The sequence below is a fragment of the Microtus ochrogaster genome, chromosome 6 (genome assembly GCF_000317375.1).
Source record: "Microtus ochrogaster isolate Prairie Vole_2 chromosome 6, MicOch1.0, whole genome shotgun sequence".
NCBI classification, from domain to species: Eukaryota; Metazoa; Chordata; class Mammalia; order Rodentia; family Cricetidae; genus Microtus; species Microtus ochrogaster.
The window spans coordinates 65,332,593-65,356,273 of NC_022013.1; the positions used below are offsets into that span (position 1 = coordinate 65,332,593).

The 23,681-nt window shown below is 55.3% G+C and overlaps 2 protein-coding genes across 2 annotated transcripts in view; one reads left to right on the top strand and one right to left on the bottom strand.

Moving 5' to 3' along the window:
• Stab1 (stabilin 1) overlaps positions 1-14,772 on the top strand; it is a 28,861-nt gene extending 14,089 nt beyond the window's left edge. The window contains exons 26-69 of the mRNA XM_005348730.3: positions 1,665-1,760; positions 2,369-2,464; positions 2,600-2,647; positions 2,757-2,887; positions 3,052-3,163; positions 3,459-3,536; positions 3,617-3,715; positions 3,834-3,932; positions 4,053-4,184; positions 4,406-4,534; positions 4,978-5,034; positions 5,359-5,442; positions 6,147-6,342; positions 6,452-6,547; positions 6,630-6,675; positions 6,754-6,830; positions 6,944-7,069; positions 7,166-7,239; positions 7,346-7,420; positions 7,647-7,769; positions 8,053-8,100; positions 8,294-8,371; positions 8,476-8,622; positions 9,072-9,218; positions 9,308-9,367; positions 10,284-10,460; positions 10,532-10,618; positions 10,709-10,858; positions 10,962-11,018; positions 11,110-11,308; positions 11,671-11,820; positions 11,899-12,003; positions 12,169-12,276; positions 12,361-12,554; positions 12,652-12,796; positions 12,881-13,014; positions 13,101-13,266; positions 13,356-13,465; positions 13,556-13,675; positions 13,749-13,898; positions 13,973-14,080; positions 14,169-14,315; positions 14,395-14,511; positions 14,602-14,772. Of these exons, the coding sequence (XP_005348787.1) occupies positions 1,665-1,760; positions 2,369-2,464; positions 2,600-2,647; positions 2,757-2,887; positions 3,052-3,163; positions 3,459-3,536; positions 3,617-3,715; positions 3,834-3,932; positions 4,053-4,184; positions 4,406-4,534; positions 4,978-5,034; positions 5,359-5,442; positions 6,147-6,342; positions 6,452-6,547; positions 6,630-6,675; positions 6,754-6,830; positions 6,944-7,069; positions 7,166-7,239; positions 7,346-7,420; positions 7,647-7,769; positions 8,053-8,100; positions 8,294-8,371; positions 8,476-8,622; positions 9,072-9,218; positions 9,308-9,367; positions 10,284-10,460; positions 10,532-10,618; positions 10,709-10,858; positions 10,962-11,018; positions 11,110-11,308; positions 11,671-11,820; positions 11,899-12,003; positions 12,169-12,276; positions 12,361-12,554; positions 12,652-12,796; positions 12,881-13,014; positions 13,101-13,266; positions 13,356-13,465; positions 13,556-13,675; positions 13,749-13,898; positions 13,973-14,080; positions 14,169-14,315; positions 14,395-14,511; positions 14,602-14,658 (4,935 nt within the window). The 3' untranslated portion in view covers positions 14,659-14,772. The remainder of the gene's footprint in view (positions 1-1,664; positions 1,761-2,368; positions 2,465-2,599; positions 2,648-2,756; positions 2,888-3,051; positions 3,164-3,458; positions 3,537-3,616; positions 3,716-3,833; positions 3,933-4,052; positions 4,185-4,405; positions 4,535-4,977; positions 5,035-5,358; positions 5,443-6,146; positions 6,343-6,451; positions 6,548-6,629; positions 6,676-6,753; positions 6,831-6,943; positions 7,070-7,165; positions 7,240-7,345; positions 7,421-7,646; positions 7,770-8,052; positions 8,101-8,293; positions 8,372-8,475; positions 8,623-9,071; positions 9,219-9,307; positions 9,368-10,283; positions 10,461-10,531; positions 10,619-10,708; positions 10,859-10,961; positions 11,019-11,109; positions 11,309-11,670; positions 11,821-11,898; positions 12,004-12,168; positions 12,277-12,360; positions 12,555-12,651; positions 12,797-12,880; positions 13,015-13,100; positions 13,267-13,355; positions 13,466-13,555; positions 13,676-13,748; positions 13,899-13,972; positions 14,081-14,168; positions 14,316-14,394; positions 14,512-14,601) is intronic.
• Positions 14,670-22,722, bottom strand: Nt5dc2 (5'-nucleotidase domain containing 2). Its single transcript, XM_005348729.3, has 14 exons — positions 22,476-22,722; positions 18,866-19,050; positions 18,684-18,758; positions 18,403-18,458; positions 18,208-18,301; positions 17,991-18,119; positions 17,840-17,900; positions 17,652-17,754; positions 17,449-17,550; positions 17,128-17,209; positions 15,486-15,572; positions 15,261-15,401; positions 15,099-15,163; positions 14,670-15,016 (listed from the first exon to the last, which is right to left on the bottom strand). The coding sequence occupies exons 1-14, from the start codon at positions 22,693-22,695 to the stop codon at positions 14,755-14,757; spliced, it is 1,662 nt and encodes a 553-aa protein (XP_005348786.1). The 5' UTR covers positions 22,696-22,722; the 3' UTR covers positions 14,670-14,754.
• Between the last annotated feature and the right edge of the window lie 959 nt (positions 22,723-23,681).

Below are 23,681 nucleotides of genomic sequence, written 5' to 3' on the forward strand. Positions count from 1 at the left end.
AAGAATAATCTACAGTAATCTATCTCTGGAACTTCACAGTCTAGGCTCAAATTACTTGTTGTGGGATCTTAAAGCATTTTGAGGTTCACGAACCCGAGTTCTGGCAAGTGTTCAAAAATATCTAACATGGAGTCAGGTGATGGTGGTGGCACATGCCTTTATCCCAGTACTCAGGAGGCAGAGGCAGGCGGATCTCTGTAAGTTCAAGGCCAGCCTGGTCTACAAGAGCTAGTTCCAGGACAGGTTCCAAAAGTATAGAGAAATCCTGCCTTGCAAAACCTAAATAAATAAATAAATAATATTAAAAAATCTAGCATGGACCAGGCACAGTGGTGCACGCCTTTAATCTCAGCATTCAAGGGGCAGAGGGAAGCAGACCTTTGTGAGTTTGAGACCAGCTTGGTGTGCATAGAGAATCTCAGAGACCCTGTTTCAAAATAAAACAGAAGAATATCTAAGGTGGGGGCAGAGAGCTAGCTCCGTGGTTAAGAGCACTGTGGCTCTTGCAAAGGACTGGATTAGGTTCCTCGCATCCGTAGGGCAGCTAACAACTGTGTAGTTCCAGTTCTAGAGGATCTGATGCCTTCATCTGGCCTCTGCAGACACAATGCAGGCGAAACTCCCATATATAAAAATTAAGCATAAATAAATCAGGGCTGAAGAGAAGCCTCAGTGCTTAAGAGTTCTGGCTGCTCTTACTAAGAACCCAGGTGATTCCCAGCACCCACATGGCAGTTCACAATTGTCTGTAACTCTGGTCACCGGGGATTCAGTGCCCTTTTATGGGCCTCCACAGGTACCAGACAGGCACATGGTGTACACATACATGTAGGCAAAATATCCATGCATGTAAAATAATTTTACATACATAAATATTTTCTAAAGAATATTTACTGCACTAGCAGGGAGGTTAGGTTGGCTGGCTCAGAGTCAGCCCCTTCATGGCCCTGTTCTTTCAATTCTGTGGTGGCCTCCGGGTCAGCAGTCTGTAGAGTATTGTCAATACAAAAATCAGACTGGAATAAGGGGTAAAGCCCTGAACCCCATCCAGAACCTTAAAACTTAGAACTCCGTAGGAGCTTGGGAGCACTCAGGAGGCAGAAGCAGGGGATCTCACATTCAAGACCAGGCTGGATTACATAGCCAGACCCTGTGAAAGGAAGAAAGGAAAGAAAGATAAAGAAAACTCAGAACTGGGGTTTTGAATGCTTAGATATAGATCCCCCCCCACAACAGTTGCTATCAGGGAAGAGGGTCTCACTTGTGCTTACTTGCAGTATAGACAAGCCCAAAGGCCTGTCCATTAGGGGAAGAGACCAGAACAGTTGACTGGGTGACAGGAAAGGAGGTGGGGTCCCAGTGCCCTTCCAGGGGCTGGTCTTGGCCAATCCCTGCCCACTTGCCAGAAGACACTGACCTCAGGCCAATGACCTTGACGGGGGTTTTGAGTCTAGGGTGGTGCTGAGTCTGCACAGAAGCATCCAGCCAGTACCATCTCTGATCAGTCTTAACCCCGAGAGCTGATTTCTCCTTGGGGTTCCAGAGCACAGACCCGCAAGGACAAGACAACAAGAGCTCGCCTGGGGTGTGGGCCGATCTCCTTGGGATCAGAGGAGGAGATGGGGCCTGTGGTATGGGATAAAATTCTGTTACTTCCTCCCCAGAGTCGATGCACATGCAAGCTGGGCTTTGCTGGAGACGGCTACCAGTGCAGCCCCATCGACCCGTGCAGGGTGGGCAACGGTGGCTGCCATGGCCTGGTAAGAGGGGACAAGAGCTTTGAGGCCCTGGGGAGGCTCTCTGGGGAGGGCTGTTGCAGCGGGGCATGTTTGTCCTTAGCACTTGTATCTCCCTAAACTCCAAACCATGACACCACTCCCTCATTCTATCACAGGACAAAGCCCTTGTGCTGTGTTATTAAGGCCTTGGACCCTCCTAGAGCCTCTCACTGCCCCATGCCACCCCGTTCCTTGTTCCTCTGGCCCCGCCTAGTTCCTTGCTGTCCCTTGACTTTCATATCCCACAGTATCTGCCTTTCCCAGACACTCCTCAGGCCTTGCCCCTCCTGCTTTCAAAAGCTCAGGCTCCTGAGGTCAGGGTTACCTTTGTGGCCGTATAGCGCTGGCTCCCCAAGTCTCTACTGGTGGGATGATCCCACATCGAGTGCTCTGTGGTACTGGAGCAGGGCTACTGAAAGGGCTTTGTGAACACAGGCAGGATAGCTGAAGAATTTAGTGGCTGCACAGGTAAAGGGTGGGGAATGGGTGATGACGGAAGGAGAAAAAGATGAGCGTAGGTGGTATCCAGCTTGGTGTTTGGATGATGGATGGATGGAGGCCACTAATTGTCTGTTCCTCACCTCTACCAGGCTACTTGCCAGGCAGTTGGGGGAGGTCAGCGGGTTTGTACATGCCCCCCTCATTTTGGTGGTGATGGCTTCAGTTGCTATGGAGACATCTTCCAGGTACGTGGTGCACAGATTTGTTCTCTCCGTATGTCTGTGCCATCCTCCCATGTCCCCATGGAGAAGGGGATGATTGGGGACTTGAATTTGTTCTTGGGTCTATGGCCTCAGCTTTTTTTTTCCCCTGCCCCTTAGGAACTGGAGGCAAATGCTCACTTTTCTGCCTTCTCCCAGTGGTTCAAGGTAGAGACAGGGTTGGGCTCATGTCTCTAAGGCCTTCTTGGATTCAGGAATGCTACCTAGAACTCCCAAGAGTCACCTTCATCTCCCTGTTCCCACTCACTGTGTGCAGAATTCAAGTGTCACTCTTCCTGCTGGCAGCAGAGTCACCGCCCTGGTACCTTCTGAAGCTGCCATCCGTAGGCTGAGCCGTGAGGACCAGGCCTTCTGGCTGCAGCCAAAGATGCTGCCAGAATTGGTCAGGTGGGACAGCTGGGAAGGGCCTGGGCCATGGAAGGGATTCTGGGTGAGACCCTGGACCCTTCCCAGACAGGATGGAGAGGATCCAGTTCTTTGTTTACCATGTATCTACAAAAGTGGGGAGAGCCCAGGCTTAAGGTTCAGTGCCCCCCAACTGTTCCCCATAGGGCCCATTTTCTCCAGGGTGCCTTCTCAGAGGAGGAGTTGGCCCGGTTAAGTGGACAACAAGTAGCCACACTGAGCCCCAAGACACATTGGCAGATACACAACATCAGCGGGGTAAGAGCTGAATGCTGGGCATGTCCCACAGTAGCTTTCTCCCAATACCTGGGCTCCCAGGGAAAAAAGGTTGGGGTTGCCCAGGGCTGATTCAGAGACTACGCACGGGACACATGGTTGTCTCATTAGAAATGGTGTGTGCCAGCGCATGTAACCCTGCCCCTCTTTATGTGGGTACTAGTGATGGCCTATGCACCTACCTGGTAGAACCTGAGGCCTGGTAGAGCCAGGTGGGGTGTCTCTTACACCATGTATCAGTGACCAACTAGAGTAAGCTCTGTCTGCTGCCTTCCAGAAAGTCTGGGTGCAAAATGTCAGTGTGGACGTACCCGACCTCCTTGCTACCAATGGCATCCTACACATTATCAGCCAGGTATGGCAGGAGAAGGGAGCGTGGGGAACCTCCTGGATGGACAGTAATGATGGACTGACAGCCCCTCTGCTCTATACCAGGTCTTATTACCTCCAAGAGGTGATGTGCAGACTGGGCCAGGGTTGTTGCAGCAGCTAGATAGGGTGCCTGCCTTCCACCTCTTCAGGGAGCAGCTGAAGGTAAAGGGGGCTCATTCAAGGGGAGTGAGTTCCCAGGAGGCTACAGGGGTCTGGCTGGCTCCCCGCATCAGGACTGAGGGCTGCTGTACTCATCCTTGCTCCCTGTCTCTATTCCTAGCATCACAAACTGGTGGCCCAAATTGAGGCTGCCAAAGCCTACACCATCTTTGTGCCCACAAATCACTCTCTGGAGACCCAGGGCAACAGCAGTATCCTGGTGAGGCTTTGGGGATGGGCAGGATGAGCCCCCTTTGCCAAAATCCAGGGGCATGATGATGGCATGATGCTCAGGACCCTTGAGAGTCTTGGAAACCCTGAAGTGACTCCTCCCTGGCAGGACATAGACATAGTCCGGCATCACGTGATCCTTGGGGAGGCACTCTCTGTGGAGGTCCTGCGGAAAGGAGGACACCGGAATTCGCTTCTGGGCCCTGCCCACTGGCTGGTCTTCTACAATCACAGCGGCCAGGTTTGAAGGGCAGGGATTAGGAGACTCTTCCCTCAGGAAGAGTCTTAGGACCTGCCTTTGAAGCTTTCCCACCAAGAAGACCCTAGCCTCTGGTCTAGAAAGACTTCCCTTCCATTCTTGGAGCTATCCCCAGTCCTGGAGTGTGTTCTCATCTTGTTGTTTCTAAGAGGGAGGCTAGTGGGAGTGGGTAGGCAGATCCAACCTGCTGTCTTCCATTGCAGCCCGAGGTGAACCACATGCCACTGGAGGGGCCCTTTCTGGAGGCTCCTGGCTGCTCCCTCTTTGGTTTGGCAGGGATCCTGACAGTGGGGTCCAGCCGCTGCCTACACAGCCACGCAGAAGCTCTTCGGGTAAGAAGCTGGCAGCAGAGGGATGTTAAATATCAGCAGCTGCAGGGGCTGGAGAGGTGGCTCAGCAGTTAAGAACACTGGCTGCTCTTCTAGAGGTCCTGAGTTCAATTCCTAGCAGCCACATGGTGGCTCACAACCATCTATAATAGGATCTGATGCCCTCTTCTGGCCTGCAGAACAGTTATACATAAAATATACATAAATAAATTTTTAAAAAAAGATCTGCAGCTGGGAGTGGTGGCATACACCTTTAATCCCAGAACTCTAGAAGCTGAGGCAGGCAGATCCCTTCTTAAACATCAGGCCAGTCAGGGCTACATAGTAAGACCCTGTTTCAAAAACAAAAGTGAAACCCACAAGCAGCAGCTGCTGCTTGGTCTGAGTAGCAGGAACACTTGGCTAGTCTATCCTGGACCAACTGATACCTTCCCCTTCTTCTCCAGGAGAAATGCATAAACTGTACCCGGAAATTCCGCTGCACTCAAGGCTTCCAGCTGCAGGTGATGCTGGGCTCAGTACAACCCCGTACTTACTTCCATGTCCCCACTAAAGTCCCAGGTTCAGTCCTGCTGGGAACTGGCCCAGGATGGGCAGGGGCAACTCCCTGTTAAGACTGAACCACAACCCTGGTCTGCTCAGGGGAGCTTCATTGTTGCCCTAGTCCTGATCCCTCTGCCGTCCCCTCATCAGGCCCGTCTGTCTTGGCCTCTACCTCTCCCTTCTACTACCCTTATGCTTGTCCAGCATAGTTGTTTATCTCCCTCGAACAACCTTGTCTCTTCCCAAGCCGGCAGGTGACCCTTCCTGTGTGTCTCCAATTCTAGGACACACCTAGGAAGAGCTGTGTCTACAGATCTGGCTCTTCTTTCTCCCGGGGCTGTTCCTACACATGTGCCAAGAAGATCCAGGTTTGCTCTGACGTGTCCCCTGCTAAGGCTTTGCCACTTTTCCCAGGAAGGAGAGCAGAGTAGGCCCAGGGAAGAGTTCAGACTGAATTTCAAGGACAGAGATGCTGAGTCTCCAGCAAAGACAGCAAAGCTGGGGCTGGAGAGATGGCTCAGAGGTTAAGAGCACTGACTGCTCTTTCAGAGGTCCTGAGTTCAAGTCCCAGCAACCACATGATAGCTTATAACCATCTGCAATGAGATCTGGTGCCCTCTTCTGGCCTGCAGGCATGTATGCAGATAGAACACTACATATATAATAAATACATTTTTTAAAAAGACAGCAAAGCAAGGGTCTTAGGACTGTCCAAAATCGGAGGGCTACTGTTGTTCCTGTGTTTAACCCCTGGAGAATGGACATGAGAGATACAGAGTTGAATCCCAGAGCTGGCACCGTCAGCCAGCGCAGTGCTGAGGCTTTCTTGTTTCTTCTGTGCAGCCCATGGAGTTGCCACTCTCCCTTGTTTGAGTCTACCCCCACCAGGGGAGGGTCGTGGAGGGCAGCCCCCGCATCCCCTGAGGGTTTTGGTCTGTCCTCCCTGGGTCTTTGCTTCCAAGTTGCTCCGTTTGGTGACCCTGAGATGTAACCATCTCTTCCTGGCTAATGACATCCATCCCGGCCTACCCTGGGCCTCTCTCCTCCCCTTCCCATTCCCCTGCCCCTACAGGTGCCCGACTGCTGCCCAGGCTTCTTTGGCACACTGTGTGAACCATGCCCAGGGGGTCCAGGTGGAGTGTGCTCAGGCCATGGGCAGTGCCAAGACAGGCTCCTGGGCAGCGGGGAATGCAGTTGCCAAGAGGGTTTCCACGGAACAGCCTGTGAGATGTGTGAGCTGGGCCGCTATGGACCCACCTGTTCCGGAGGTGAGGTCTGCAGATAGTAGGGTGGGGGCCCTTGGGAAGGGGAGCAGACTGGGCACTACACCGTAAAGAGCAGGAAAGTAACTCCTGTCCTTCGTTGTCCCGCTTCCAGTATGTGACTGTGACCATGGGCTGTGCCAGGAGGGGCTGCGAGGGAACGGAAGCTGTGTGTGTAATGTTGGTTGGCAGGGTCTCCGCTGTGATCAAAGTAGGTCCCAGGAGGTTAGGGTCAAGTGACAACAGGGGAACAATTTTGCTCCGAATGACCAGGACCTTCTGTCTACTCCCAGAAATCATCAACCCTCAGTGTCCCAAGAAGTGTGATCCCAATGCCAAGTGAGTGAGCCCAGCCTGTGGTGGGGTGACTGTGGGCAGGACAGGGCAGACAGGCTAAGTGGCTGCCATCCCTCCCAGCTGCATACAGGACGCCACTGGAATCCCCGCCTGTATCTGTGCTGCAGGATACTCAGGCAACGGCAGTTATTGCTCAGGTTGGCCATCCGGACGCCCTGCGTCCCACTCTGGAATGCTTGGGGTGGCCGTCCCACAGTCTCTCTAACCTTTTCCTTATCTCCTGTCTGTGTCTCACAACCTCTGTCCCTAGAGGTGGACCCATGTGCTGCTGGCCATGGGGGCTGCTCGCCCTACGCCAACTGCACCAAGGTGGCTCCCGGGCAGCGGACGTGTACCTGCCAGGAGGGCTACACAGGCGACGGAGAGCTGTGCCAGGGTGAGGTGCCCCAAGATAGACGCATGTGAAGGCAGGCCATGCAGATGGGCAGGGGGTCATCAAGGCTATTCCTCATCTCGGCGTTTCTTCCCCTAGAGATAAACAGCTGTCTCATCCGCCATGGGGGCTGCCACATTCACGCTGATTGCATCCCCACGGGCCCCCAGCAGGTCAGTTGACAGGCTTAACACTGAGGCCTCCATTCAGACTACTAGGTCTGGGGTGGCCCTGTCATTCAGGACCCCATGCAGCCACAATGATCAGGATTTGCAACAGGTCTCTTGCAGCTGCCGTGAGGGCTACAGTGGTGATGGCATCCAGTCTTGCGAGCTTCTGGACCCCTGCTCCCAGGTTAGAACCTTATATCCTAGCGCATTTGTCGAGAGAAGGGCACTGAGACCAGACACAGCTCTCCTCACTCCTGGGATGGCCCCAGGACCTCCCAACCCCTAGCTCTAGTCGGATTCAACAGCAGAAATAAAACTGTGAGGGGCAACCAGGGACTTTGAGGCATCCTTCCTAAGGCTGGTCTTTCAGAGGTGGCAGGACGCCACCACAGCCTTCCTCTTCTACCCAGAACAATGGCGGCTGCAGCCCTTATGCTGTGTGCAGAAGCACGGGGGATGGGCAGAGGACGTGTACCTGCAACCCAAGTCATACCGTGGGAGATGGGATCACCTGCCATGGACGAGTTGGACTGGTAATGATGCCCAAGTCTGACCCAGGCTTGACTATGGCTATGCCCGACACAAACCTGAACTCCAATCTAGGCTAAGATCCCAGATTCAATTCTGATCCTTGACTATGATCCCATGACCCTGAATCTGACCCCTAATTCTTCCTGGGCTAAACCTCATCTGCATCACATGCAAACAATCCTGGCCCCAGATCAGAACCCTCCCTGGCTTTCCTTTCCTCATCTCTGCCTTGGCCAGACCTTGGGGGGGAGCACCCAAAATCTGAACTGATCCTTGCTCCCCCAGGAGCTCCTACGGAACAAGCATGCCACATTCTTCAGCCTCAACCTCATGGTGAGTAGCCAGCCTAGGCCTTTGAGACCTGCTGGGCAGATGCCAACCTCTATGTTCCCATCTGATTGGCTGGGGGCGGGGGGAAGGAGTTGGCTGGCGTGGACTCTTCAGAATTTCAGTTTTTCCCAGATCATTAGACGTTCCAAGTCCCAGATTGTTCCCCTTCCATTCACGTCGTGTCCTGCCTCCCCAGGAATACAAGGAGCTCAAGGGTGATGGGCCTTTCACCATCTTTGTGCCCCATGCTGATTTAGTGAGCAACATGTCCCAGGTATACAGCCCTGGGAGAAGTCGGGAGAGAGATGAGTGCTCTGGTCCCGGCATGGGCAGAAGTGACAGTCATTGGCTCCCACTATCTTCCTGACTCTATGCTAGGATGAGCTGGCTAGGATCCGTGCCCATCGCCAGCTGGTGTTTCGCTACCACGTGGTTGGCTGCCGGCAGCTGAGGAGCCAAGACCTGCTGGACCAGGAATATGCCACTGCACTGTCTGGGCACACGCTGCGTTTCAGTGAGAAGGAGGTGAGCTCTTACACCGTTGGTCCTACTGGCTATAGAGTCTTCCTACAGGATTCAACCCCCAGCTCAGCCCCCTTCAAACTGTCCCTGTGCCCCTGCCTCCATTCCTTTACTACTCAGCCTGGATCCAAATGGGAGGGAGTGGAGTCCGGCCCAGAGAATACCCACACCCAGGGCCCTCTCCGTCAGCACTGGCCTGCCCCAAGTCCGGATTCCCAAGTCAAGCTGATACCAGCATCATGCTTCCACAATACCAGGCCTAGTGTGGTTCCTTGTACAAGCCTCTCATAGTGATTCTGCCCTTTCCTGACTCATCTTCTACCTCAGTCCAAAGCCCAGCACTGTCTACCAAAAATACTCTCCCCACCTCAAGCCCTGCTCTGGCCTAGGCACACCCCGTAGCTTCAATTCCAACCTCAGCTTTGCCCCATGCAACCACGGTCCTCCCATAGGGCAGCATTTATCTCAATGACTTCGCTCGGGTGGTAAACAGTGACTATGAGGCCGTGAATGGCGTCCTGCACTTCATTGACCGTGTTCTGCTGCCACCGGATGTGCTACACTGGGAGGCTGACACTGACACTGTCCCTGTCCCTCGGGTATGGCTGGGCAAGAGCCTGGGACTGGGTGGCAGGCTGGGATCCTCTCTTCCTGCCTGATCATGTGACCCACGCGTGCTCTTTCTCAGAGAAATATCACCGCCGCTACTGAAAGCTTTGGTTACAAGATCTTCAGCCGCCTAGTGACGGTACTGCTCTCATGAATGCGGGCCTGCCAGTGTGTGCGCATGCGTGTAACAGTATGCATGCTTTCCTCTTTCTGGGAACAAATGTGCCTATGGGAATTTCCTTGTACAATGTAAGAGCCTCTCGGTGTGGATACACTTGAGGAAGTATGCAGCCAAGGTGTTGTGGAGGCTTTTCCCTGCAAGTGTTCCCCTACCTATAATTTCAATTCATAGTCAACAATGGTGGCAAGATGGCTCAGGGTTGTCCCTACACCTGACAACCCTGGGACCCATGCAGCAGGAGAAAAGTGACTCCTGTAGGGTCTCCATGTGCGCAGTTGCGAGCATGCCCCCTCTCCCTTGTCACACACACACACCCCAAAACAAAAACCAACCAGGTTAAGTATAATAAAAATATTAAATTGAAAAGCCCTAGAAATATCTCACATTTTAAATAACTTTTATTATGGTGTATTGTTTCAATTTTATTGTTCTTCTCTCTCCTCTCAAGACAGGATTTCTCTGTGTAGTCCTGGTTGTCCTAGACCAGGCTGGCCTTGAACTCAGAGATCTGCCTGCCTCTGCCTTCTGAGTGCTGAGATTAAAGGCGTGCGCCACCACCTCCTGGCTATTTTTCATCCCTTATTGTAACTAGTTTATAAATAACCCTTTATCACAGGTAGAAGAAAGCAGTATATATATATATATATATACACACATAGTTCATAAATATATGGTTCATATATATGGGTCACTGTAATTTAAGGCATCTGCTGGGGCCTTGGGACCAATTCCCTGCAGATGAGGGGATGATCGTCCACCCAGGACTGCAGATAAGCGTGGCTAGTTATCTGGGCCGGGTTTCCCTGCATCTTCTTTCTGGCTTCTGGGGTCCAGCCTCATCTCTAAGTGTCACACCTTTGCTCCGCCCCCACAGGTGGCTGGTCTTCTGCCCATGCTTCAGGATGCAACTCATCGTCCCTTCACTATGCTGTGGCCCACAGATTCCGCCCTGCAAGCCCTGCCTCCTGACCGGCAGAACTGGCTCTACCATGAAGACCACCGTGACAAACTGGCAGCCATTCTTCGGGGTCACGTGATCCGCAACATTGAGGTGGGCACAGACTCGATCTTTGGTCCCTACTGCCTGCATGCCCAACTCCAATCATGTCTTCATTTTTTTAGGCCTTGACATCTGACCTACCCAACCTGGGCCAACTCCGAACCATGTATGGAAACACTATCTCTTTCTCCTGCAGTCATGCTCGGCCTGTGAGTCTGGGGAGAGAGCTTGGTTAAGGACAACAGGGGCAGGGCAGTGAGGGGCTGCAGTGCCCATGATCCCTACATCTTCCCTTTTAGGGTGAGCTCCTGGTAGGTGAAGACAACACCCGCATTGTGCAAAGACACTTGCCCTTTGAAGGGGGCGTGGCTTATGGCATTGATCAGCTGCTGGAGCCACCTGGCCTTGGTGCCCGCTGTGATCGTTTTGAGACCCAGACACTTCAAATGGTGAGGAAGGCCACGGGCCACAGGTGCATGGCAGGGGCCCAGCCTACCTGTCCTGTCCTGTGCACCCACCTGACCCTGCAGTGTTGACCTCCATCCCCTCCAGAAGACTTGCAGCGTCTGTGGGCTGGAGCCACCCTGTCCTCGGGGCTCACAGGAGCAGGTAAGGGCCTAGAGGCTGAGAGGAGGGTTGAGGGGAGGGGCCGAGCACCATCAAGCACAGGCTGGCTGTGGCCTGACTCCTTTTGACCCAGGGCAGCCCCAAGTCCTGCTGGCGTGATTACTCCAAGTTCTGGGCAACCCCACTACACTCCCTGACAATGCGTGGTGGAGCCTGGATACAGCCTAGTTTTTGGAACCACCATCGACTGGGTAGGGGCTGCCACCGAAACTGTGTCAAAGTCATCTGGAAGCCCAGCTGCTGCCCTGGTCACTATGGCATTGACTGTCAAGGTAAGCATTCTGAGAGCAGCAGACAAGCTGACCAGCTCCTCTAGCCTCCAAGATGGCCAGAATCAAAGCTCTGGCTATTGCCCTTTAAGAAAGGATTTTGGGGTGCTCTAGGGTAGGGGAATGCTTCAAATGCATGAGGGTAGGTGTACAGAAGATTCATAATCTGGCACGGAGTTCTGAAGGCTCTGGGCATTCTCTGGGGTCTGATGGGGGTCTCAGGGCTGTGAGGACATGGGTCAACTGACACTCCTTGAAGAGCCTTGGCTGGCACTCAGTAGGGGAACAGACGACAGATCCCGGGATGCAGGTATGTGGGTGTTCTTATGGGAGCCTCTGGTCCCTTCCTCTACGCTATTCCCTAGCTTGCCCTGGTGGCCCAAAAAGCCCCTGCAGTGATCACGGTGTGTGTCTGGATGGCATGAGCGGAAGTGGGCAGTGTAAATGCCACTCGGGTTTTGCTGGGACAGCCTGTGAATTATGTGCCCCAGGTACCTTTGGACCCCAATGCCAAGGTATGTCATCTTTGTCTTGTCCTATTCGATCTCGCCCCACCTCCTTTGCCCTGTGTGTCAACTTGTCCTTCTCCCCAGCTTGCCACTGCACCCCACATGGACATTGTGATGAAGGCCTTGGGGGCTCTGGCTCCTGCTTCTGTGATGAAGGCTGGACTGGGCCACGCTGTGAAGTGCAGCTGGGTGAGTAGCCCTTGAACCTGGGCTGCTGTGCATTTGTGCACACACTGGCCGCACACCCCTCCGCCTAGCTGCACACTCAGGTGGAGGCCCCTATGGTGGGTGGGAGGGGCAGCGGCTAGGAGGGGAGCTACTGACGTGATCTTACGGGATGGGTCCTGGGGACAGAGTTGCAGCCCGTATGTACCCCACCCTGTGCAACCCAGGCCGTGTGCCGTGTGGGCAACAGCTGTGAGTGCAGCCTGGGCTATGAAGGCGACGGCCGTGTGTGCACAGGTAAGCAGGAGGCTGTGAGTTGCTGGTAAGAAGTCCTGGACCCACCCTAGGTATGCGGCTCAACCACTCCTTCCTTGCCCCCAGTGGCAGATCTGTGCCGGAAGGGGCATGGCGGCTGCAGTGAGCATGCCAACTGCAGCCAGGTGGGGACAATGGTCACTTGCACCTGTCTGCCTGACTATGAGGGCGATGGCTGGAGTTGCCGAGCTCGCAATCCCTGCCTGGATGGCCACCGTGGAGGCTGCAGCGAGCATGCTGACTGCCTCAACACTGGTCCGGTAAGCAGGTCCCAGGGAGCTGAGTAGTCTGGGTGTAGAGGCCTCACAGCCCACTCCTCCAGTCTCTGTGAGCATCCACTGCTCTCTCTGCCCACAGAACACACGGCGCTGTGAATGCCATGTAGGCTATGTGGGTGACGGACTGCAGTGTCTGGCGGAGCTTAAGCCACCTGTGGACCGATGCATGAGCAAATCAGCTCCCTGCCACAGAGACGCTCTGTGCACTGACCTGCATTTCCAGGGTATGCTTCCTTACCCACCTCCAACCCACTGTAGTATCCCCGGTTACTGTCCTGTCAATCATACACCCTCCCTTCTTCCTGCAGAAAAACGGGCTGGTGTCTTCCACATCCAGGCCCCCAGTGGCCCTTATGGCTTGACCTTCTCAGAGGCCAGGGAAGCCTGTGAAGACCAGGGAGCAGCCCTTGCTTCGCTCCCCCAGCTCTCCGCTGCCCAGCAGGTGCACAGGGCTCAAGGGTAGGAGCTAAGCCTATGGAAGCCCATTGAGTTGGGCTCTGGTCTCAGCATCTCCTCTTGCCCCTACAGTTGGGTTTTCATGTCTGCTTCATGGGCTGGTTGGCCAATGGCTCTGCTGCCCACCCTGTCGTCTTCCCAGCGGCAGACTGTGGCGATAATCGTGTAGGTGTAATCAGCCTTGGGGTCCGCAAGAACCTTTCAGAGCGCTGGGATGCCTACTGCTACCGTGTGCAAGGTACGTCCACTCTACCCACCTCTGCTTACCCCCAACCCCTGATTTCTCCAGTACTCCTCTCTAAGCTGACATGCCTTCCCTCCCTGCAGATGTGGCTTGCCAATGTCGGGCTGGCTTCGTGGGTGACGGGATCAGCACATGCAACGGGAAGCTGCTCGAAGTCCTGGCTACCACTGCCAACTTCTCTACCTTCTATGGGGTGTGCAGAGGTCTAGCCTCAGAAGTGGGAATGTAGGCAGTTGGGATCCCCAAAGAGAAAGCTTGTCCACACCCCATCTCCCCACCCTAGATGTTGCTGGACTATGCCAACGCCACCGAGCGAGGTCTGGGTTTTCTGGACTTCTTGGACGATGAGCGTTCCTTCAAGACACTCTTTGTTCCTGTCAACGAAGGCTTTGTGGACAATATGGTAACAGCAGGGGCTTGGGTACAGCTTGCGCTCTCTGGTGGGCCTAACCCAACAGATCTTACTCTGTTCATAGACGCTGAGTGGCTCAGACCTAGAACTCCACGCTTCCAATGCCACCTTTCTGAGTGTTAATGCCAGTCAGGGGACATGGCTTCCTGCCCACTCAGGACTTAGCCTCTTCATAAGAGATGAAGGCCCTGATAACAGTTCTAGGGTCCCTCTGGTGAGTCTGGCCTTACCAGTACCCTCCTGGCTCAACCTTGCTTACCTGGGGGCCTGACTGCAGTTTCTCCACAGACCCCGGGGACAGTTGTGGTCAGCCACATCCTCGAGTGGGATATCTTGGCTTTCAATGGTATCATTCACACTCTGGCCAGCCCCCTGCTCACGCCGCCACCGCAGTCTGTGAGTGGGCAGAAGTGGGAGACAGAGCCTCAAAGGGGAGGGGCTATCTCTGGCCTGGTCCTTGACACTCACCCCTTTTGGCTTACAGAGGCCGGTGCTGGGACACAAGCCTCAACCTGTGGCGCTAAGCATGGGGATCGTGGTAGCTTCTGGAACACTGCTGGGGCTGGTAGCTGGAGCCCTCTACCTGCGCGCCCGAGGCAAGCCCACAGGCTTTGGCTTCTCTGCCTTCCAGGTAAAGAGGGGTTGGGGTTGTGGGGACAGGGTCCTTCTGTCATGTGGGGGGGCCTTACCAGTCACAGCTCCTCTTCTAGGCAGAAGATAATGCCGATGATGACTTCTCCCCATGGCAAGAAGGGTCCAGCCCAACCCTGGTTTCTGTCCCCAACCCTGTCTTTGGCAGCAATGATGCCTTTTGTGAGCCCTTTGATGTGAGTGTGGGGTGGGAAGTGTGGCTGGAGGGGGGTGGGGACAGGCCCTGGGCTTAGCCTTACTTGGCTGCACCCGGCCTCCCTCTGCAGGATTCGCTCCTGGAGGAGGACTTCCCTGATACCCAGAGGATCCTCAAGGTCAAATGACAGTCCGGAACGGAAGGACAGAGAGCACTTTTATTGCTTGTCAGGGTGGCTGGGGCTAAAAGAACGGATGGTCTGTCTAGGACAATAAAAGTGCCCTCAGCGGATGTGGGCCATGTCGCCGAGAAAAGGTGTCTTCATGCATCCAGTGCAGAGCTGGTCCATCCAGAGGGGCGCCTCGTGCTGCAGGGGTGTTCGACGTGGGTAAAACGTGAAGTCCACACGGTAGTTGAGCAGACAGCTCAGAGAGGCCATGTAGAGGTCAGAGAAGCGCACGAGGCGCCTGGAGAAGTAGGTGGGGTTGTGGAAAGTGCGGAAGATGCTCCCAAACTGCGCATTGAATAGGGCCTTGGTGATGCATCTGGGGAGAGAAACAGGGCGCACATCAATGCGCTGAGAAAAAGCTGGGGCAGGGTCCCTGTCGTGGCCCCAGGTCTGCTCACCTCAGCTCTTGCCGCTCCTTCATCCAAGTAGCCAGCACCTGTCGCGACTCTGCATCCTGATAGGTCTGGGGGAACACAATATGGGGAGTGGGGTAAACACGATTTAGGAGGTGCAGCCCCAACTCCAATTTACCAGCCCCCAAGCCCTCCCGCTGTTCCTACCTGCATGCGTTCCAGCAGCCCGGTGAGCGCCTGCTGCCAGGTCAGCGAGTGCATGTACTGTTCCGTGTTGATGATGCGGATCTCGCGCTCCAGCTCAGGGATGATGGCTCCCGTGCGCCAGCCATGCCGCAGCATGAGATCCTAGCAGAAGGGATGGGAGGCAGACCTCAGTACCAGCTGGCAGGGCTCCCTCCTTCCCCGGGGAAAAAGCCCCCCACCCCTCACCGCCAGGTCACTGTAGAGGTGGTCACCGAAGTAGAGCACACGTGGCCCTCGCCATTCTGTCAGTCGAAGAAAGTCAAACAGGTTTCCCTGGGGAGTGGAGGACACTGCTGAGCCAAATGTGCTCCCTTGACTGTGGGAGCCTGCCTGCCTTTGTCACCAGTCTTCCCAGCTCTCCCGAGGCAGCCAAAGCCAGCCGGATGCCGGGCTGCCCTTTCCCGTGGCCTCCCTGCTCCATGGCCCTTACTACTTCTCCCTTCCAAGAGAAAAGGGGGGCAGGGCTGCTTGCAGCAGAACATCTCTTGTAGGGGTGGATTGGCCCTCACTGAAGGGCCTCTTCCAATGACCTTTCACCCACCCAGATAAGGGCATTAATCCCTGTTTGTGAGAAACCACAAGGCCCTAGAGCAAAAGAGCCCTGAAGTTGTTGTGAACCTCCTCAGTGTCCACCCACAGGGCCCTGAGGACCACCTACAGAGCGCACTGGCAAGCCACGTGCTTCTCTGCTCCAAGGCCAGGGAAAGATGACAACACCAAGGGACAACCATGACTAAGGACGCTTCGGGGGTAGGGGTGGGGGTGGAGTGGCCAGAAGAGTTGGGAAGTACAGGGGCACCCAGAGGTGAACACTCAGCAGAGCACAGTTCATAGAGCAACTTGCAACAGTGAGCCTCAGAGAGATGGGAGCTGGGGGTGGCATCCGAAGGGCAGTGGAGGACATATCCCCTAAATCAAGAATCTCAAGGGGAAGCCGGGTGGTGGTGGCGCATGGCTTTAATTCCAGCACTCGGGAGGCAGAGGCAGGGGGATCTCTGAGTTGGAGGCCAGCCTGGTCTACAGAGTGAGTTCCAGGACAGGCTCCAAAGCTACAGAGAGAAACCCTGTCTTGAAAAACAAAACAAACAAAAATAATCTCAAGGGGCAGAAGAAGGAGAGACGCAGGGAAGGGCTCCTGAGAACTACACAGGGCTCTAATACAATGTTAGGCCTGAAAGCTGCCAAGAAAGCAAGTCACCTTCCCGCAAAGAGGGCCACCGCAGTCTGATGGCAAGACAAGAGTTGAGGACTGGAGATCCGTGCGCGGCAGGCAGGATGCTGAGCAGGGACCTGCCCAGCTGAGCTGAGGCATCTACATGCTGCTCTCCTGGCCAAGTGTGGGCTCCCCAGCCCCAGGACCATCTCAGCTAAGATGTCAGCTCAAATCTGGCCTTTCCTCCGAGTCACCGCACAGGAAACCAGGATGTGTTTCTGTGTGTGTGCACACGCGCATGTGTGGTGGTAATGGGTGCTTAATCCATAAGCTGTCTCCCCAGTCTCACCTCAGGACTTCAACCAGGCTGGTTTTGCCTGTCGAGTGTGCATTCGAAGGCTTTTGTACCATGACTCAAGCGGGATATTCTAAAGGATAGCAAGGCCTAGAGGTGATGACCAGGGTCCCCAGGCTACTGAGTAGATACAGAATCCAAAGCAAGCAGTGTGACCAAAGGCCAAGCTCTCCTCCACTGTCACCAGGGCTTGTTTCCTAGTAGCCCTGTCCTGGTGCCATTTACTCTAGTACACAGTGCAAGCACGATAAAGGCCAGAAGGCTGCCCCTGCATAGCCCAAGGCCACCTATTAAGCACTGCTTCCCCAAAGAGTCCTTACCTGCCGGTAGATCTTGCCCTTTTCCAGCCGTGTGATGCGGTCCCAGTGCAGGGAGCCTTTCTCATCAAGCTTCCGGAAAGGCCTGGGTGAGGAGTAAAGAGCCTGGCTTGCGGTCTGTGACAGAGCCACAGCTTGGGCACCTTCCTTCCTGGACCTATAAAGCCCCCCACTCAAGCGGCACATTGTCAAGCAAGGGGGCATCTCCATCTAAGCACAGAGAATGCTGAGTCTGGGCCAGTTGGGTTTTGTGCCCAAGTCTTCTCATTGGAGTGGGGCCTGTAACCTCCTCCCATAACCCCAAAGTCCCTGCTAAGCTCATACTTGCGCCGGTCGGTGAAAAAGTTGGGCTTGTCTGCCTGGACAATGACTACATCGAAGAGCTGTCGCCAGTCAGGACCTACCATGTGCCGCATGCCTTTGTCCCTGTGTAGAGATGACACTGGCTATAGTCTGGGAGCAGTACAGTGTCATCCCCCCCCCCCGTTCCAACCCACACACACCCTTCACAGCGGGCCTGGACTCACACAAAGCTGAAGGGACTGTTGGTGATGAGGAACAGCTGCTTCCCGTGGGCCACCAGGCGGCTCAGGACTGCAAACGTCTCGTCTCCTCTCAGGATGTACTTCTCTGAAATGGAAGGTGGGTCTGTGAGGGCCAGGCCTGTGACCCTCTGCTCAGGCAGGCCACGGTAAGGGCGACTCTCCACCCTTACCCATGTCTTGCTCAATCCACTGGTACATGAGGCCCTTCACGTGCACATCCCGGATGGCATCCTAAGGGGAACAAGGAAGACAGTGAGGACATGCCAGGGAGGAAGGCAAACAGACTCAGGCTCACCTAAGGGACAAGGCCTGCCTCCTCACCGTTACATCCTTGTAGAGGTGTACTTGGTCAAACTCCAGGCCATGGCCCAGAAAGTAGTCCACCACACAGGACAGTAGTGCCATCTCTGGTAGGGAGAAGATGTCCATGAACTGCTTGATGGAAGGGCCCTGGGGACGGAGGTCAACTCTTAGCCGCTGTTCCAAGTACTAGAGACGGAGGGATCTGCCTTGGGGCGCCGGCAGGCTGTGTGGGTACCTTGCCGTAGAAGCCGCTCATCTGGTATAGCGGGATGTGCTGGGTGCCACCGTATAGGTCAATTACTTCATCATCTGGCACGGGCTGGAGACCCCTGAGTTGAGGGTAAGTGGGGGGACAGATACCCTCAGCCGGAGCCCAGGAAGCGGTACAGGATAGGAACAAGGGTAGATTGAGGGCAGACCTAACACTAACCTGTAGGCTGTTCCCAGCTGTACATAATGAAAAGCATCAATCTTCATCAGAAGGCTCTGGAAGCATGCACGGGGCAGGGCCAGTGGTGAGGACGCAGGCTTTTTGTCCTTGGACCTGAGCCAGCGTCTTCCCCAGTACCTCCCAACCCTCCGCAACAAAACCTCTGTGGATGCTACTAAGGGGGAAGCGACAGCTGAGGTCAGGGTGGCCCGATAAGGAGAGGAGGTTGAAGTCGGCCCTGTGCACATCTAGTCAGGAAGGGTCAGTGTCTAGCCACCCACCTTCTGAATGTCATAGTGGAGACCACGGATGGCAAAGCTGGGATCATAGTCATACTTCCGAATTCCCTCAGGGTACTGTTGGACAAAAAGCCAGGAGCAGGGCCAGCCCTCAGCTCAGGATACCAGGGGAACCCCAAGACTCAGCCTGGGTCCCACCGGCTTCTAGGGCTTGGCCGCCTCACCTTGTAGTGCTCTATCAGGATGTCCCGGGCAGCATTGAAAATCTCGGGGTGCAGCGCATCCGCATACTGGGCCAGCGTGTAGTCGTAGTCAAAGCCATAGACTTCAACGTCACTCAGGCTGATCTCATTGTTGGCGTAGATGGCTGCTGGGTTTAGGAGGCTACAGACCTCAGGGGGCAGAAGGTCTGGAGGGAAGGAGATCCAAGAGGACGGTGCCATTATGATGGTCACAGCTAAGGCAAATGGCCCAAGTACTTTGTGGGTACCCAGCCCCGTGGGCCCCACAAGATACTGAATTATTACATCTTGGCCCACTCTGCTCTCCTCCGGGGGCCTGGTCATAGCTACAGGCCTCCCTTTCTATGTTAATCTGTCATCTGTGGTGCCCCACAGACACCAGTGTGTGGGAACCCTGGCAGCACTACTCAAAGCCTGTCCAGGAGCTCCACTGTCCACTGGCCTGTCTTCCACTTTCTTGGGGTTACCTGTGAAGGGCAGGGTGCAGGGACTGTGGAATCCTCACCCAAGATGCTGGCTGGCTCCATTTTGGCCTAACTGGAGGCCAAGGCCATGAATGCTGCTTTTCCACTTTGCCCAGAGATGTGGTTGGGGCCCAAGAACATTAGAGGGGTGGAGAACCCCCCAAGGCTGCCAACTTGGAACACCTGCCCTAGCCCCGGGGAGCAAGGTCCCTCTAATCGGATTTCAGCTGCCTGCCAGACCACATAATGACATTCCCGGGCCGGAGCCAGAGAACATTCTAATCACCACAGGCGGGATGTAAGATGTCGGGGTTTGGGACACTACCCAGCTTGCTCTCTTCTGGTGACAGTCACAAGCCTCTGAAAAGAGTCACAGAAGAAGGCCTGGAACTATGTCAGGAAGGTTCTGGGGTCCTAGGTCACCTGCTTTGTCTTCCCCATCTGGAAAGTGGGCATGGTGTAAAAGGACATGAGAGGACATGGGATGCGAGCCAGGCAGATCGGGCCCTCCCTCCCTCTCATGCCTGTGAATTTGAGAATGTTATCTTAGCCCCTGGCCTTGCTTCTCTTAAAAGGGGAATAAAACCAGAACCAGTTTACTTCATGCAGCATTCCTGCCTGTACCCACACAACATGCAGGATCAAATGTAGGATGTGTGCAAGCTGGGTCTCGTTTGGTCAGTCCCGGAGTTGGAGGGGAAGGGGATTGCAGGGGAAGGGGAAGAGAGGCAGGACTGGGGTAAAGTCCAAATTTCCAGGGAGTCAGTCATCAGCCACACTGATTCTGATCATCAGCCGAAAATCTCTGGCTCCAAAGCACGTCTAGCGGCTCCTGTGCGGGGCAGACACCTCGTCTACGTGCTGAGCTGTTGCCTCAGAGGCCCCTTTGGAACACAGGGCTCCACCCCCATTTCCTTTAGTGTCAAGTGTAGGGAGTTAGGTGTGGGAACAGGTGTGGCTAGTTCCTCCGGTGGCCCAAAGCCAGCAGCGAGCAGCTGTTCTGAAGATCCCCAAGTGCGGACAGAGCTCTTCACTGGGGCATGCTTAAGACACAGCGGATGGCCTCCCCCTAAAGAACAGTTTCTGAGAAACCCATCACCTGGTGTCACCAGGACCCCAGGTCTCTGCTGCAAAACATAACTAGTAATTTCCACAACCCTACACTCCTGGATGTCAACTTTGCTTATGGCTTGCCTTAGTGTCCAGAAAACCACTTGGGTGGGAAGCAGAGGCATGGTATCTGTGGGCCCAAGTTTGCAGTTCTGACTAGGTCCATGCCTTGCCTCTACTTTCCAGGGTCTTCTGGGGGATTAAACCTTCCTGGGAACAGTAGGATGGGGAAACATACGGGGCCTAAGGTTACTTATCTCATTTCTGGACCAAGGGAATCCTAGCTCTGGGTGGTTAAACAGGCCCACTTCCTTGCATAGGTTATCAGTCGTGCTGAGTAGGCCAGGAGAGGGTATGCCATGACTCAGCGGCCGTCTGGTGTGCTTATAGTATCACTGGCTAGCCCCAACCTCCTCTCGTCAGGTTTTAGGACTCTAGCAGTTTAAGACCACGTGCGAGTTTTACGGATCATCTCATTCCCTGCTCCAGTCTTGTGAGGTAACCACACATCTATCTCCACTGTCCCGAGAACCAAACTTGGGCAGGCAAAGGTCCCCAATCAATCGCTCCAGCACCAGACAACTAAGTTGAGAGGCAGGTTCAGACCACGCCACCTGCTTCGGCCTCCTTTTCCTTCTATCATATGAGGACAAGCATGTAGGCTAATGGTCCTCCACTGCTCTCTGAAGGGCTACTAGCCCTAGCCTTGACAGTTTTGTCCAGACTCCATCAGAAAACCTAGCCTGTTGAGGTCTGGGTTCAGAAGCAAGAAGTTAGTTCACCCTGGCACGTTAGTGGAGGTGACCCTGCACACAAGAACTCGGGGGGGGGGTGTCCATAAGGATCTGAAGACACAGGAGGACCCTGAAGGTTATGAAAGTAGACCCTCCTCCCCAACACCACCAAGACACACAGGCTTCTCAGACACTCAGGGATTTTTCTAGGTGCAGAACAAAGACTTCTGTAAAGCTGCTTACCCTGCAATATTCCCAGTCCTTAAAAGCAACCATTCTTCAGAGATCTCAACTATTCTGATTGTGGCTTGTCAAGAGATGAACTCTGGCCAATCTGCAGGTCTCCACACAGCTGGAGTGGAAACCCCTGCCCAGTCACAGCTGGAATCTCCCGACAGAGCCACTCTGTTTTACCAGACAATGCAAGTCACAGCACCTCTGGGGCTTCCTCTAGAAGCCCCCCCCCCCCAGCTTGTCCTTATTCTTTCTGAGTCATCACCACAATCCTGGGACAGGAGCCTGAGGGTCTTGGGAGGGTGTGAGGAGGCCGGGGGCCACCCTGCTGGGCAGCGACAGGGGCCACAGCCCAGACCACATCTATCTGCGGCAGACAGGGCCCCACTAGACCCCACCCAGACAAATGGACAGATGGACTCAGATCTCCTGCCTCATCAGCCCATTCCAGAGAGAAAAGGCTAGGGGAGGGGAAGTGCCCTGTACAGCTCTGGCTGGGACTAGAGCAACATCCCGGGATTGCAGGGGGCTACAGTAACTTTTCGGATCCTCCAACGCCTTTACTCTAAACAAGCTGTTTAGAGTGTTGTAGACCGCCAGAGGCAAGCTAAGAGGTGCCTACAATGTCCGGCCGGTGTCGCCTTACGTCGGGCCGTCGGTGAGCACCGCTCGCTCAGTCTTTGTCCACACACTGATAACTAAAAGCCAGCGGAGAACAAGGGTCTGAGGTTTCCACCGCCGCTGCCCAAAGACTGACCCAGGAGCAAGACCCTGGGACGCGTGCGCAGCGGCTGCTCCAGGCATTTCAAGCTCCTGCACCCAGAAAACAAAACCTCCGCGCGCCCCGAGAGTCGCGGTGCTGTGCAGAGGCACCGCGTACCAACCCCATTGAGCCTTCCCAAAACGCCATCATGTTTTGGGACCCTGGTAAGCCCCACCGGGCACTTCCAGTAAGCAGCTCCCGGGAAGGTTGGGGACGGTGCCCCGGCCGTCTGTTGGGCGCCACTCGGCTGACGCCCTTCGGCGCACTGCCCACCCGGAGTCACCCACCGTGCACCAGCCTCCGCATGTCCTGGTAACGAGCCCACAAGTGCGCGCTGAGGTCCGCGCTGTCTGCGGGCGCAGAGCGCGGGGTGCTGGGGCAGTGGGCTCCGGGACCCGGCGGGCCGCAGCCAGGGCAGGAGGGTGAGGACGAGGCGGCCCGCGGTCCGCCGTGGCCTCCGCACAGCAGCCAGCGCCGAGCTGCCGCCCGCAGTCCCGCACCCGCCATGCCCCCTGAGCGCTGCCCCCGCCGGTCCGCCGCCCTCCGACTGCCCGCCCGCCACCGTGGCCGCGTGCTTCTCAAGGCGGCCGACCAATGGGCGAGGCGCTGTAGTCCATTCGGCCAATGGGCGCACCACTCGGCCTGGGGGGCGGGAGGTCCCGGGCGGGGCGGGGCGGGTTCCCGACCCCCTTCTCCTTGTCCCCAGCTCGGCCCAGGGGCTCTGCGCCCCCCTTTGATTATCTCGGTGATGGCCGCACCTTCTTCCCTTGCGCGGGAAGTCGCTGGGCTTAAGAGCCAGAGTCTCCTAGAGGCCCTGGACGGTCCGAGGAGCAGGAGCGGCCGGAGTGCACAGTTCCTCCTTCATCCCACGGTCTTTCTGTCCCTCTTCTCAGCCTCGAGTTCCCCCTGACCCTGGCGCTTTCGTCCCCTCTCCAGAGCTCCTGCTCCATGGTCCTGTGCCCCTGCCCAGTTTCTGACCGACTGCACGTCGGCGTGCACGCCCGACTGGAGCTAGGACCGCTTTATTCGCCTAACGCACCGAGAGCCCTTTCTGCCTGCAGTGATCATCCCGAACTGGGTGAGATCACTTAGCCTTCAGGGCAGCTGACGTCTGCTAAGGTAGCTTTTTCTTTGTATCGCCTGGTATCCAGTACGGTGACGGATTCAGCTAGAAGCCTATCTCCTAGGCGTACCCTGAGAGGCTGTGGGCCAGGATCATTGCAGCCACCTGGTTCTGGCGGCTGTCAATGGATGTGCCGGACAGTGCAGGCCCACAATTGAAATACCGTAGACTGTTCAATCGCTGTCTCAGTGAAATTCTTTTCCGCTTGAAAGCGCTCTGTTTTCTTAGGCTGCAGGTGTACCCCAGGAGAGGCTGGTCCAGTATCCAGGGCCTTGGTGGTGAGCTGTCCATCTGAGCACACGGGGACTGCTGGTTTAAGGAGGCGAGGTGTCTAACGTGTGTGTTTGTACTTCCTCTCTATCTATCTAGG